The following is a 12636-nucleotide window of genomic DNA, read 5'->3' on the forward strand; positions in this document are numbered from 1 at the left end:
CACAATTCTTCAAACAACACAGACATAATTAGCAACAAGTCCAATTTAAGCTCATAAAAGAGGTATTTTCCCCACTAAGACACAGTTAAGCCTTGAACAGCGCTGTCCAAGGCTTTCAAACCTAAGTCCTAATCAGACATGTTTACAGAGTGCAACAAACAGTCAGACATGTCATTTCATTTCACCAGTATTATATAGTAAAATGTAAAACAACACTTACAGTATATGCACACTAACAGAGTAATCATGTTTAACAATATGCAACATTAATCAGTCTGGACTTTAACTAAATGCTGTCTACTCCCAAAACAGTGTAATAAATATATTTACAGAGCGTGTGCTTTGTAATTACATTCTGGTTATTGCACATAGTAATGGATGACAACAATGGAGGAAACATGCAGAAGAAGCGGGTAAGCAGACACGGAGAGAAGACCCTGTCTGTCAATGATATCTATTTATAAAAACTGTTTTTTTTTATCTTAGCTGATGTACCGAGATTCATGTTAAGTTTAATCTTTAACAGCAGTTTAGGGAAAAATAATTGGCAATTATATCTGAAATAATCACACTTAAAATAAATAAATACCCCAACTGGTTTCAGCCCAGCAACAATAAGAAAATGTGTCCACAGAGCAAATTGCATGGTGTTAAAGTCTATTGAAAAAAAAACAACCAAATTTTTCTCTTATTGCCTGGTGACGTTTTACTGTGCCATCCTCACGTTCCACAGAAAACAAAATGAAGCGTATTTTAGTTGCGAACCAGTAAAAACACACAGACTACATTATTCATATTAAAGAAATGTGGAAGCGTAGAGCCGTCACCCAAACAAGATTAAAATAACGAACCTTACATGACTAAAACCTATTATAACATGATACTTTTTTTTTAAAGAATGTGAAATCCTCTCGGTACTGTATGCAGATGTTGTAGTCGCCTAGAAATATTGGAACAAAATACTTTTTATGGAAATGATTCTCACCAAACTGAAACTTTTCATTTCTTTAGTCAGGGATTAATTGTTTAGCTGACTCCTTGCTGTGCACACAGGAATGTGGGACAGATATGAGCAGCAGGTCACCTGCCTGCATGCAGTGAGACGCTGCCTGGCTGTTGCTTTTGGCTAACATGTACCACTGGTGATGCCTTTGGCCTTACTGTCTTCTGCAATCTAACAAGACAAAGGCTAAATGAAGCTGTAGTAGACAGTAATGAAGCTGTCAACATAAAGACGTAGTCCTGTCTGATTTAACACAGTGTCCTCCAAGCCCCACCACCATAAACCAGTACAACTTAGCGCCATGTGGTAAAATAGACATTTCTCTGCTCTACTGCATGCACAGTAGCCTCATTTACAGACAAATAGGGTTTATATTCCATGTTTTCACTACGAAACATGTCATGTTATAACCTCATATTTCATGTTTTTACAACAAATGATCACATTATAATGTGATAATGTTTTGTTTTTTTTTACTACGGTGACAACTCTGGTTCTGTAACCTATAGAGAGTAGTTAAAGGGGCTCTATTGAGCTATTTCTAGTTTTCTGAGCTTTTTACAGTGTCAGTGTTGAATACTCATCAGACACATGAGTGGCACCATTTTTTTTAGTGTTTTGCAGCACTCTCTATGTTCGGTTTCCATGGGCATAATAGAGCCCCTTTAAACACTTTTTAAAATAATTTTTGATTCTTTATTGTTAAAATAAACCATGTGATCAGCTGTAATCAACGAAGGCTGGAAAACGAGGAAAGTTTACTAATCTGTGCTTGTTCACCTCGCATACAACAGGCTCTGGCAGTGTTTGTTTTGCAAACACGCCAAATGACTTCAGATTTGTGTTCTCAGTTTTTTTTTTTTACTGCTAAATGTGTAGTCAGTGTTTTCTATCTTTTTTGTTTCAGACTGACTTAATGCTGATTTTCAGGAGCGCGAACGGCCCTTGGAGGAAGCATTGTTTGCTGACTCAGCACTTCTCCTTCTTTGCGTTCTCGTTCCTTCTCTCCATTCACTCGCTACTTTTCTTTTCTCTACCTTCTCCCTACCTTCATGTTGAAATATCTGTGCTTAATAGTGAATTGATTTCTTTAAGATAGATAAGAAATTAGTTGGAATTTAAAAGCTGGATGCTGAAGCAAACGACGTTGTTAAAAACATTAATTTAACATAAATTAAAAAATCTTTGGCTGAATTGCAGTGACGTCTTGTTTAATGTTCACACTAAAGAAATTGAATTTTTCCTTTTCTTGGGACAAAAAAATTAAGAATTAATGTGTGTTTTTTTAAACATGTTTGGATTAATAGTTGATAATATGATGACAATCATAAATTGGACAAACCTGGAACAGCAACACTTGCTATTTCATATCGACACCTTGTGGTGCAGCTGGCTTAAGCTGGTTTACGTTCACAAATTTCTAACAAGATTCATAAGAGCCACTGCAAAATTTTCTCAACTCAAATGAAAAGAAAGCTAAAGTGTGAAGGAGAACCTAAATCTTCACATGATCTTGGATTTAACCAAGCTGTGATTTGTTTTTTTCCCCCCTTTCAGATCCAAATCCATTATTGAGCATTTCTGAACGGTTTCTGTTACAGAATTAAAGATTTTAAACTTTATTAGCAAGAAAAAAAAAAAAAATCTAAAGCTGAGGTGTTTCTGTTTCGTTTGAGGATCTTCAATCGTGTGCTTCTCTCTCAAAGTCTCTTAGATGTACGTACACACGTGTGTGGATGTATGAGTGCACACTATGTACAGTATATACAGCAAATGTGCACGTATATTCAGACCATGAGCATGTACTGTCCTTGTCAATGTGCAAGTGAAATGTGGAAATGAATGTATGAAAGACTAGAGAGGAGAGGGCAGGAAGCTCCTAGGTGTGTGTCTGAAACTGCTCGTCTTGTCAGCATTCGGGGGTCTCATTCAAAGCGTTCGTAGTTCCTGGTTTGTCTGACGCGGGGAACCATGTCCTTCAGCAGCCTGAGGACACAGAAACAAGCTGGTGTTGGAAAATATGCAAACATGCAGGAGTCACAGTTTCCACATGATGCGTCAGACTGGAGTTTCTGTTCATTAGCGATGCAAATCTGAGGTGATCATTTGTAAAACAAGAAAAAAAAATACACTTTCAACAAATGTAGACACTTTCAAATGCAGGTTAAAAACATTTCTTTTCTCATGTGCCAATAATCTGCACGGCAACTTTTAAATGACATTGCTATTACAAATCTTAAGCTAATTTGATATATTTTATTGTGATTTCTGCTATTTTTCTTGTCTTTTCTTTACAACATCTGTAATGCTTTTTATGTTTGTATGTTTTATCAGATTTTTTAAAGAGCTTTTTTAGGACAGTCCGAATGGCACAAATGTGTTATAAAACCCAGGCTACTTTCATATGTGGTCCTAAATCAGATGCACATCCACTCTGTGTCACAGTGCCCTCAGTCTGAACAGCAACACTGCATTTCATCTGATGTTTACGGCACAGATCTGCATCGGAGGAAGCCGTAAATGGTGAGATCAAATGTAAATAATGGACATATAAATGTTAAATCATCGTTTTTCAGCTCAGACTGCACAACGACTCTGAAACAGTTACACAACACAGTTTAGCATCCATACACAACATGCTGCATGTGACGTTGTGTTTTCCTCTGCACATGTGTGTCTCTTTAGGACCACATGTTGCATTGAAATAACAACGAGAACAACCACAGAAAAAATCTGATTTGTGTTAAAAAAAACAAACAAAAAAAACATGGATTTGAGCATTCAAGCTGGGGTAGGTAATGTTGGGGCACTAGCAAGATGTGAAAGTGGCATCCTGTCTTGGCTCCTCCCCTTCTAGTTTTGCTCCTTGCATGATCCGAGACTTCTTTATTCGCAGCTTTTTCCACCAACGATTTTCTCTTTCTCGTCTGTTTAGCGGGAGGAGGCAAATAAACCGAACCTGCATTTTCTCTACCGTGTTTGTCTCCCGAGTTTCTTCTTCACTACTTTGTATTTTCATCCTAACATGCTGTTTATATGCAAGGTGCGGTTATCAGGTATGCACTGCGGGAAGGGGGAGGAGAGGAGCTGGGAGAAGAAGCTGACAAAATGTCTTTCAGTCCAAAAGTTTGGATTGGTCATAGTTTTGACAGATTTACAGTAAACTGAGGGGTCTAACTATATCTCTTATTGTTCATGATTACAAAATGTACAGACTACTATCAGGATGAGGAACCACTTCACCCAGAGTTTAAAAAAAAGGTCTCTGATCAAGATTAGCAAACCCAGCTTTAAGACCTACAGTGTGATTGTAACCAAGGTTCCATCATGTCACCAGAGGGCGGCAGTATACTGTACTGGGCTGTTACTGGTCGCCTAAACTGAGCAGAACCACTATGGAGGACATCAACAACAGGAAAGTAGAAAGAACTTTTCTTTCGGGATTACTCTCCAGGTAAACTTTGCATCACTAGTCATATGGGATGAACATTTTTGTCCATTAACGTGACTTTTTTTGGACTTCTGTCTGTCTTTTCTTATTTACATGTACTCAATGCAAATAAAACATATCAATGGAAAACCAGCTTCAGCCTGTGACACTTCTCACTTCAGACTAAGAAGATGTTGCACTTATGTGAATCTCATGTTAGCAAAATCATTTAATATGTTCAATAACGACTACAATGGAATTATTCATTAGACCCCGGTGTTGGGCTGTGTCTTACTTGACCCCATAAGCAAGAATGATGAGTCCGATTAGAACGCCGATGGTGCCATCCAGAAACCAAACATCAGGATGATCCTTGAAGACTTCAGCACTGATAAGAATAGAAAATCCCATGATGGCTCCAACCAGAGAATTAAACCCTGAAAGGCACAAATATTTCACCATAGGTCAGTAAAATTTTTACATCAGTAAAGAATAATAATTTCTCCAATCCTGACATTTGTTTAACATACAATATTTTACATCCACATGTACAGTGATACTTGAATTTCTAATCTAAGTTTACTTTTTAATAATTAGATGTATTATTTTTTTTTCTGTTTTGTAAAACTATCTATAAAACATGTGTATCTCTGATGAAAGTATAGCTGCATTTTTTTCCTTTCCTGTTTATAAACAGCCTGTTTATTACAGCCAATGGCAATTACAATGTACACTGTAAAACATAAGTAGTCAATTTTACTTAAAAAGCAATATGTAAACCAATTTCCTCAAAAAAAGAAAGTTTTTGTAAAGCTTGAGTAACTGAGTACAAGTCACCTGACTGATGTGAGTTACTAGAACTTAAAAGAAGTTGATAAATCCTTGTATCCTTTAAATACATGAAGTTGTGAAATTAACTGCGATCAGTTCCACAGTGATTTAACAGACACTTCACAAAATCTTTATCTTATTTCCAGCAAACGTGATGATTGTAATTTTGCCATAGTTAAAGCTCAGGGGACTGACACAGGATACATAGATACAAATATAAACAGCAAGTATTCATTTCTTTTAATTGTTCTTTGGTATATCCTAATACAAAAACTACAGCATTCTGAAATGTTGTTTTCTACTTTCTATGCACATATGCTTGTTTTAAGAGTGTATGACATTATCTTTAAAAGCAAACTGCATCTAAACCCTTCTAATTGATGCACAAGGTTATGTGAGCATGCAACATAACAGTCAATGGAAATGTTATTGTGGCAACATAAATTGTTGAAGGAGCTTCAATAAAATTGACCTACCACTTTTAATGTCCTAACATAGTTTCTGGTGCTCTAACATTAATGAATATCTTGTATAGTCTATCTGTAGCTAAATAATTTAATGACTAAATAAGTCAACGATCAGAAAACAGACTAAAATAAAGTGGAAGTGAAATAATGAAGTATTAATATTGGACTTGAACATGAGACACATGTGGGAGTTAAGTGTCTATTCCCCTCCATCCTCACAGCCTCCTTATGCGGTCCATATTATTTATTTATAAAGCAGCACTGCAGAATGGTGTTTTTGTGGCGTCATTTACTGTTTGTGCAGCTGGTTTGTCACAACTGCAGAAGGATAAGTATATGCCTTTAGAGCGGTTCCCAACGCTACAGAAACTGATCCTAAAGGTGTACCCCACTCCTTGAAAACAGATGAGTTGGGAAGTTTGTGATGAGAACGTGTTGGGCATTCTTCTTCAGATGTGCTGAAACACTGATATGTTTGCAAAGAAGCAGTTTGACTTTTCTCCCGCTGTCGTTACATGAAGCAAAGCTAAATCAAGAAGCATTAGCACAACCGTGGCTGTGACATCCAAGCACTCCTTCAACAAACTTAAAGAAACACGTAACATGTAAGAAAAACATAAATACATACACAAATACACAAACATAATATAAAGAATACTGCTACATCCACACTGTATTCATTACCTTATAAACTTGAACAGTAGCTGATTGCTGATCTTTTTTTTTTCATTGTAGGAAGCTAGCTCAGTGGGTTATTGTCTTGCCTGCAGTAAGTGTATAGTCTAGTGGGAAATAAATCCAGGCTCAAAGAACAGCAACTTCAGGTTTATTGGACTGATGCCCTGTGTGCCGGAGAGCGAGCTCTGAGAACAGCAGTGTGAGGTGTGGATTTGTGCTGTGCTTTTCCTCCACTGGGCATGTTTTTATGAGCAGCAGCTAGTTTAATTACCCCTCATCTCTCTCGGATCAGTTTCTGGCATTCCCTCACACACAGCAGACGTAGATGCATTTGGTTTTGCTCTTGTGTGCTTTGATTTATGTTTTACACCCCGTGTTATTATTTATTGTTGTTATTGTTATTATTGAGGAAACAGCTCTCTTAAACTTGAATGTTTTCTAGGCAATTTATGTTTGTAGATCTTTTTGACTGAATATTCACACTGCAATAACTCAGCCTTAAAAAAACAAGTAAAAAATATACAAAAATTAGGTAAATGTTGCTTAAAATAAGATAAATTACCTGCCAACAGAACAAGAAAATTTGCCTTGTCTAGACTTCCCAAAACAAGTAAAAATATTCTTCTCTGGCATAAAAACTAAGAATTATCTTACTTAAAAAAAAAAAAAAAGCATATGTGTACTCAATTTAAGATTTTTAATCTTACTTGGATTTCAGTTTTTGCAGTGCATTCATTCATTCATTCATTCATTCATTCATTATCCTAACCGCTTAGTCCAATGAAGGGCCACAGGGAAGTTGGAGCCTTTTGGCAAAAGGCTTGACTTAATATGAGTTATTTATTCTTATTTATCTCCGTGACAGGGTATCTTACCGTCAGTGATAAGTGCCCGACTAGTCAGCTTTCTGCCCAGTAGGAACTTGGCCACCGCCAGCACAGTGCATGTTAGCCCACTCACTATAGACACGCTGTAGAGGAAGTCATCCTGGAGACAGTCAGAGAGGAGAAAATACGTGGGAAGTGAGCAGGATTTGTAAAACATGTGGGATGAAATGAGCTAAAATGGTAAGTGGTGTAAGGACAGCAAAAGAAAAAACCAGGTAAAGACATGAAGAAGGCTTCTGTACTGGTTTAAAGAAAGACAGACTAACCTGCACAACTTGTCAGTTCACACATTAATAAAACATGCAATAGTGCCTGACTTGGTGCATCTGCTGAAGGTCACACAGATGATGCTTCTAAGTGATGTGAAGCTTTTAACTGGAGACTCAGCAAAACCCCCATGCTTGCCTCCCTGAGGATCTGGCTCGCAGATTTAATTGCCCCCCAATGGGGAACACAGACCAGAAGGAGGGAAACCAAGAAGGTGGGACAGTGGAGAACATAATTGTCTTTGTCCAGCTGCGACCTCACACAACATGTTTTTATATATATATATATATATATATATATATATATATATATATATATATATATATATATATATATATATATATATATATATATATATATATATGCACCACATTTGCCTTTGTGTGGAAGTGGGTATATGTTGATGAACGGAGTGGAGTTGGTTGCTAATTGGAAGTAGAAATATGTTTTCTTGAGCCTGTAAATTTTGTTTTTCTTCGAGAGGTTTGGGAGTTTTTTTTCTTGACACATAAGCTGAGAACGTGTTTCTTGCAGGGCTCCAGGAAGTCTTGTGTGGTTGGACAGACAGTAAAGGTGGGCGTGGTTAACACAAAAAAAAGGAAAGTTGCCATTTTTGCATTTCTGCTGATGCGAGTTTAAACAGTTGGTGATAAGAAACAACTGATTGAGTGATGAGTATCAAAGCTTAACAACACATGTGGCATTTGGTTCATGCACAACCAGACTCTGTCACGCACAAAATTTATTGTCAAATATAACATTTTTGTGTCATTTGTTCATTGCACATAAAAGCGTAGACATCCCCCTGAAGTAATCCCTGTCCCACCATGGACAAATCAAACTTATGTCCTGTTCTTCAGTCAGGGACAAAACCCAAGTTCTCACCGCTTACATAATATGTAGCAAGCTTTAAAGACTTACACTGCTGCATTATGAACCTGTTTCTGGTCGGAAAGCTTACAAAGTATTCCACTTTAGTAGCTTCAGTCCATCATTTATACCGTCTTTAGGTAGACATTATTATTATAGTGTCCATTTGATGTGGGTGACTTCTCAACCTTTATATCCTGGTTGCTACTTAAACATACAGACATTTTCTCTGTTGAAGCCGATGATTGCTCTTATGAGTTCATGAAACTGTCAACCTCAATATTGTCATTCTGGTGTGTCTTCAATAGGCTCAATTAAGGACCTATGACGTTCATTCATTTATTCATTTTCCGAACTGCTCAGTCCATTTAAGGGTCACAGGAAGCTGAAGCCTAATGCAGCAGTCATTGGCCATCCCATCACAGGGCCAATATGTAAGGTTCTTTTTTGTATTTCATGAAACGTCATTTCTTTTTTAAGAACTTCATGCATAATTTATCAAGGAAACTCACTTGACAAGATCTTTTTTTTTTTTTTTTTTTTTTTTTTTTTTAAAATAAAAATTCTAACTGGTTTATGTGCACTGTTATGTATGTCTATATATTGCATTTGTTGTGTGTCCTCCTTTTTTTTTTCTCAGAAAAGAGGTAACAGGAGTTGCCTCTGGCTTTGATTTTAATCAGGTACGAGACACCGACAGCCAGTCAGAGCTGCAACCAAGGACGTGATGTGAATCAGGATTTCTGATTTTCTTCACCCTTTGTCCATTCAGTGTGATTTTACAGGCGATACGTCAAGGTAGCAACGTTTCCCCAGGCTGTTTAGTTCACATGTGAGCAAAACGATCTCCCAGAAAAGAAAACTGCTTCATTTTTCACCATGACACTAATAACTGAGATGCATCGTACTTAACATTCATGAGTTGTCATTTCAGATGACTTGTCACAAATGCACAGGCCTTGAGACACAACAACACACACACACACACACACACACACACACACACGCACACACACAGAGGCAAACAGAGCACACAGACCGATCACTTTGGATACGATAAATCACCTGTGACTGCTTTTTGATGAAGACTTCACTGAGCAAGCATGTTTCTGCCAACAGAACCCCAAACGTTGAGACAGAGGGAGGAAAAACATGATTCCAGAAGACAGATGAGGTGAGAAAATGTGCAAATATAATAGTGTGGAAGGAAGCAATGAAATAAACCTATAATAAGTGAGGTTGTGATGCAGAGATGGTTGATACATGAGGAAATGATGACTCCATTCTGTTCCTGCATCTACAAAAATAAAGGAGTTTTATCAGATCGGTCTTACATGAAATAATTAAGAGGAGGTTTCATGAGAGAATAGTCCAAGTATGTGTCACATGAAAGATGAATCTATCCCAGCAATCATTGGGTGAGAGGCAGGGTACACCCTGGACAGGCCACCAGTCCATCGCAGAATAAAAACACAGAATTATATCCATAAAAAACAACAACAAGGACTACAAAAGAAGTTGAAGAAATGTGTAAAGAAGAGAAGCAGGGGGTGTCAAAAAGACAGATAGTGGCAATAGGCTCTTACTGGTTTTAGGAAGCTCCTCTGAGACTTACACACCCAGTTTCTATTAACATAATGGCACTGAGGCATCACACACAGTCTGCTGAACAGCTGCTGCCCCCAACCTGCTCCTCTAGTGGCTTCCTTATATTGGCTGTACCACCATATATCATTTATCTTTCTTGTTCTCGAGACAAATATAAACTCAGATTTCAGCTCACATAATATTTTTTTATTTCTTTCTCTCCAATACAACATTTTGTAAAACATTATAGTCGTGCACAAATTGTTTTCTGGTCAGTGAAAATAATATTAACAAAAACGAGCAAACAATACATTTTTTTAGGATGAAGAAACACTTCTGCCTAAAGTGAGTTTAATAGCTTTGGCTATTTATTAGCAAAAATCAAGTATTGCTTTTCATAAATGTATATTTTACCAAAGTCAAATCACAATCTCATTCCAATGAAAGTGTTCTTGTAGATTAGAAAAAGTTATTTATAAATACGTAGGTGGCGGCGCACCCAACAGAAGGCTGCCATGTTGCATTGAATAGTGTAGTTGAAAGGGCGCAAACTTGTTCGCCTTTCACATTTTAGCTGTGAATCCCAGTGTGTTTTGTCGGGGGGAGGGGAGAGAGAAACGAGCAAAGACAAATGTGGATCATTCAACTTTCCGTTTTCAATTGAAATGGAGGACCATGCATCCTTCTCATGGGGCAAAGAGTATGGATGGTCCTCCGTTTCAAGGACCATCCATACTCTTTGCCCCACAAGAAGGAAAAAAAAGCCAAAAAAGGAAAAGGAAATGATAACTGGGTGGCAGCTAAACAACTGTTACAGCTCTTACATGAAAAAAAATAAAAAGAAATACACCTTTCGGATTATCAGATCATAATCTGGTTCCCCAGATCTCCACATACACATCCACTAGTCTTCAAACAGATTATTAAACCTGGTCTAGTGATGCTGAAGATACTCTGAGAGGGTGCTTGGAGGGCACTGTCTGTGAGCCACGTGGAGATGTATCATGACTAATTACAGACTTTTATCAAGCAGGGAAAAAGTCTGGCGTCTATTCCAGGTGTGGAATTCGTTGTGGTGAGATCTGTAAAATGAAAAGCCCCCCCGGATGTCCAGAAAGGACAACAAGTTGATGATCACAGAATCAGATCCAATAAACAGAAACAACAGATAAAAACTTATCAATCCAAGTGAAGAACTTTACCTGACATTAGCTTGAGTCTGTTAGAGAGCAGAGTTGTTATTAAAACAGTTATGACAGAATCAACACCAGCAACAAAAAGTTTGGCTGTGAAGAAAGAAAAAAAATAGAGTGAGATTAAAATCGTGACCTTAAGCTTGTTTTTACAAAACACCCCCAGGACGTAACTCTCCTTCGAGCTTGTTGTCTTTTTTCTTTGTGGGAAACAAAAAAAAAAAAAAAAAAACAATTTGTGAAGGAGCGCATGCAGGATTTGGATGCAATATTTCTTGTGGCACTGTATGGATTAGACAGATAAAAACTTTAGTGATAAAAAAAGGGAATGTCCTAATTAATTTGTTTAAAAAGCAATTGAACCATTAACACTGTCTTTATATAAACTTCATATTTATACATACACCAGCTTTACTGGCCTCTTCAGGTATTCAACAGATTAAGATACTGGAGTTAATTCATTTCATAATAAAGTTTATTTCTAATAATAGGTAGGTAATAGGTACATTTCAATTCAATTCAATTCAACTTCATTTATATAGCCTCAAATCACGGCAATGCCATCTCAACACCTTTCACAGACAGGGAAAAAAAAACGTAGTGAGAGCCAATTCTTAATAGCCTATATAAAGAAACCAATAGATTGAGTTGGGGATTCAACTCAATCTCCCATCCTGAGCAAGCTCACTGGCGACAGTGGGAAGGAAAAAACTCCCTTTTAACAGGAAGGAAACCTCCGGCAGAACAGGCAGCCATCTGCCTCTGCTGTGTGGGGGGAGGAAGACAGAAAGACAACAGACAACAGGAACTGGCCAGGGAGACCTGCAATAACAATTTAAATAACAATTTTGTTTCATTTGAGTTGCCATTATCATTTTCTGAACCGTCTAGTCCAATTAGGGGTTGCAGGGAAGCTTGCGCTTATGCCAGAAGCCACTGGGCGATGGGGCAGGCTACAACCTGAACAGGTCGCCAGTCCATTGCAGGGCCAACACAGAGAGACATACAACCATTCACACTCACACACACACTCCTAGGGACAATTTAAAGTAACCAATAAACCTAACATGCATGTGTTTGGATGGTGGAAGGAAGCCAGAGTGCCTGGAGATAACCCACACATACATGGAAAGAACATGCACACCACACACAGAAAGGCCGCCATTCAAGGGATTTAATTATTTATTAACTGCATTTTAAAACTTTGAGTCTGCATGTCGGCAAGCCACAGATAAATTTGAAATTCTGGAGGGCTATAATCTCTTTTTCCTCTGTGTTCTGGTTTCACTGGTTAGAGAAATGGACAGATGGTGAGGATTAAATCATTTACAAATCAAGTAAGAGTGTTTAAAGAAAAGAACTGGAAAGGATGCAACTTCACAAATAGTTTGACGACTGAGGACCTGGGCTGCAGTCCAGCCAG

The 12636-nt window shown here is 37.7% G+C and overlaps 1 protein-coding gene across 1 annotated transcript in view; it reads right to left on the reverse strand.

Annotated features, from left to right (window-relative positions):
* Positions 1-2928: 2928 nt before the first annotated feature.
* LOC306766948 (transmembrane protein 163a-like) overlaps positions 2929-12636 on the reverse strand; it is a gene marked incomplete at both ends in the record, with an annotated part of 80859 nt that continues 71151 nt past the window's right edge. Inside the window, 3 exons of the mRNA XM_079254811.1 lie at positions 2929-2989; positions 4729-4870; positions 7285-7396. Of these exons, the coding sequence (XP_079110937.1) occupies positions 2929-2989; positions 4729-4870; positions 7285-7396 (315 nt within the window). The remainder of the gene's footprint in view (positions 2990-4728; positions 4871-7284; positions 7397-12636) is intronic.

The sequence above is a fragment of the Telmatherina bonti genome (assembly GCF_933228915.1).
Source record: "Telmatherina bonti genome assembly, chromosome: 15".
NCBI lineage: Eukaryota > Metazoa > Chordata > Actinopteri > Atheriniformes > Telmatherinidae > Telmatherina > Telmatherina bonti.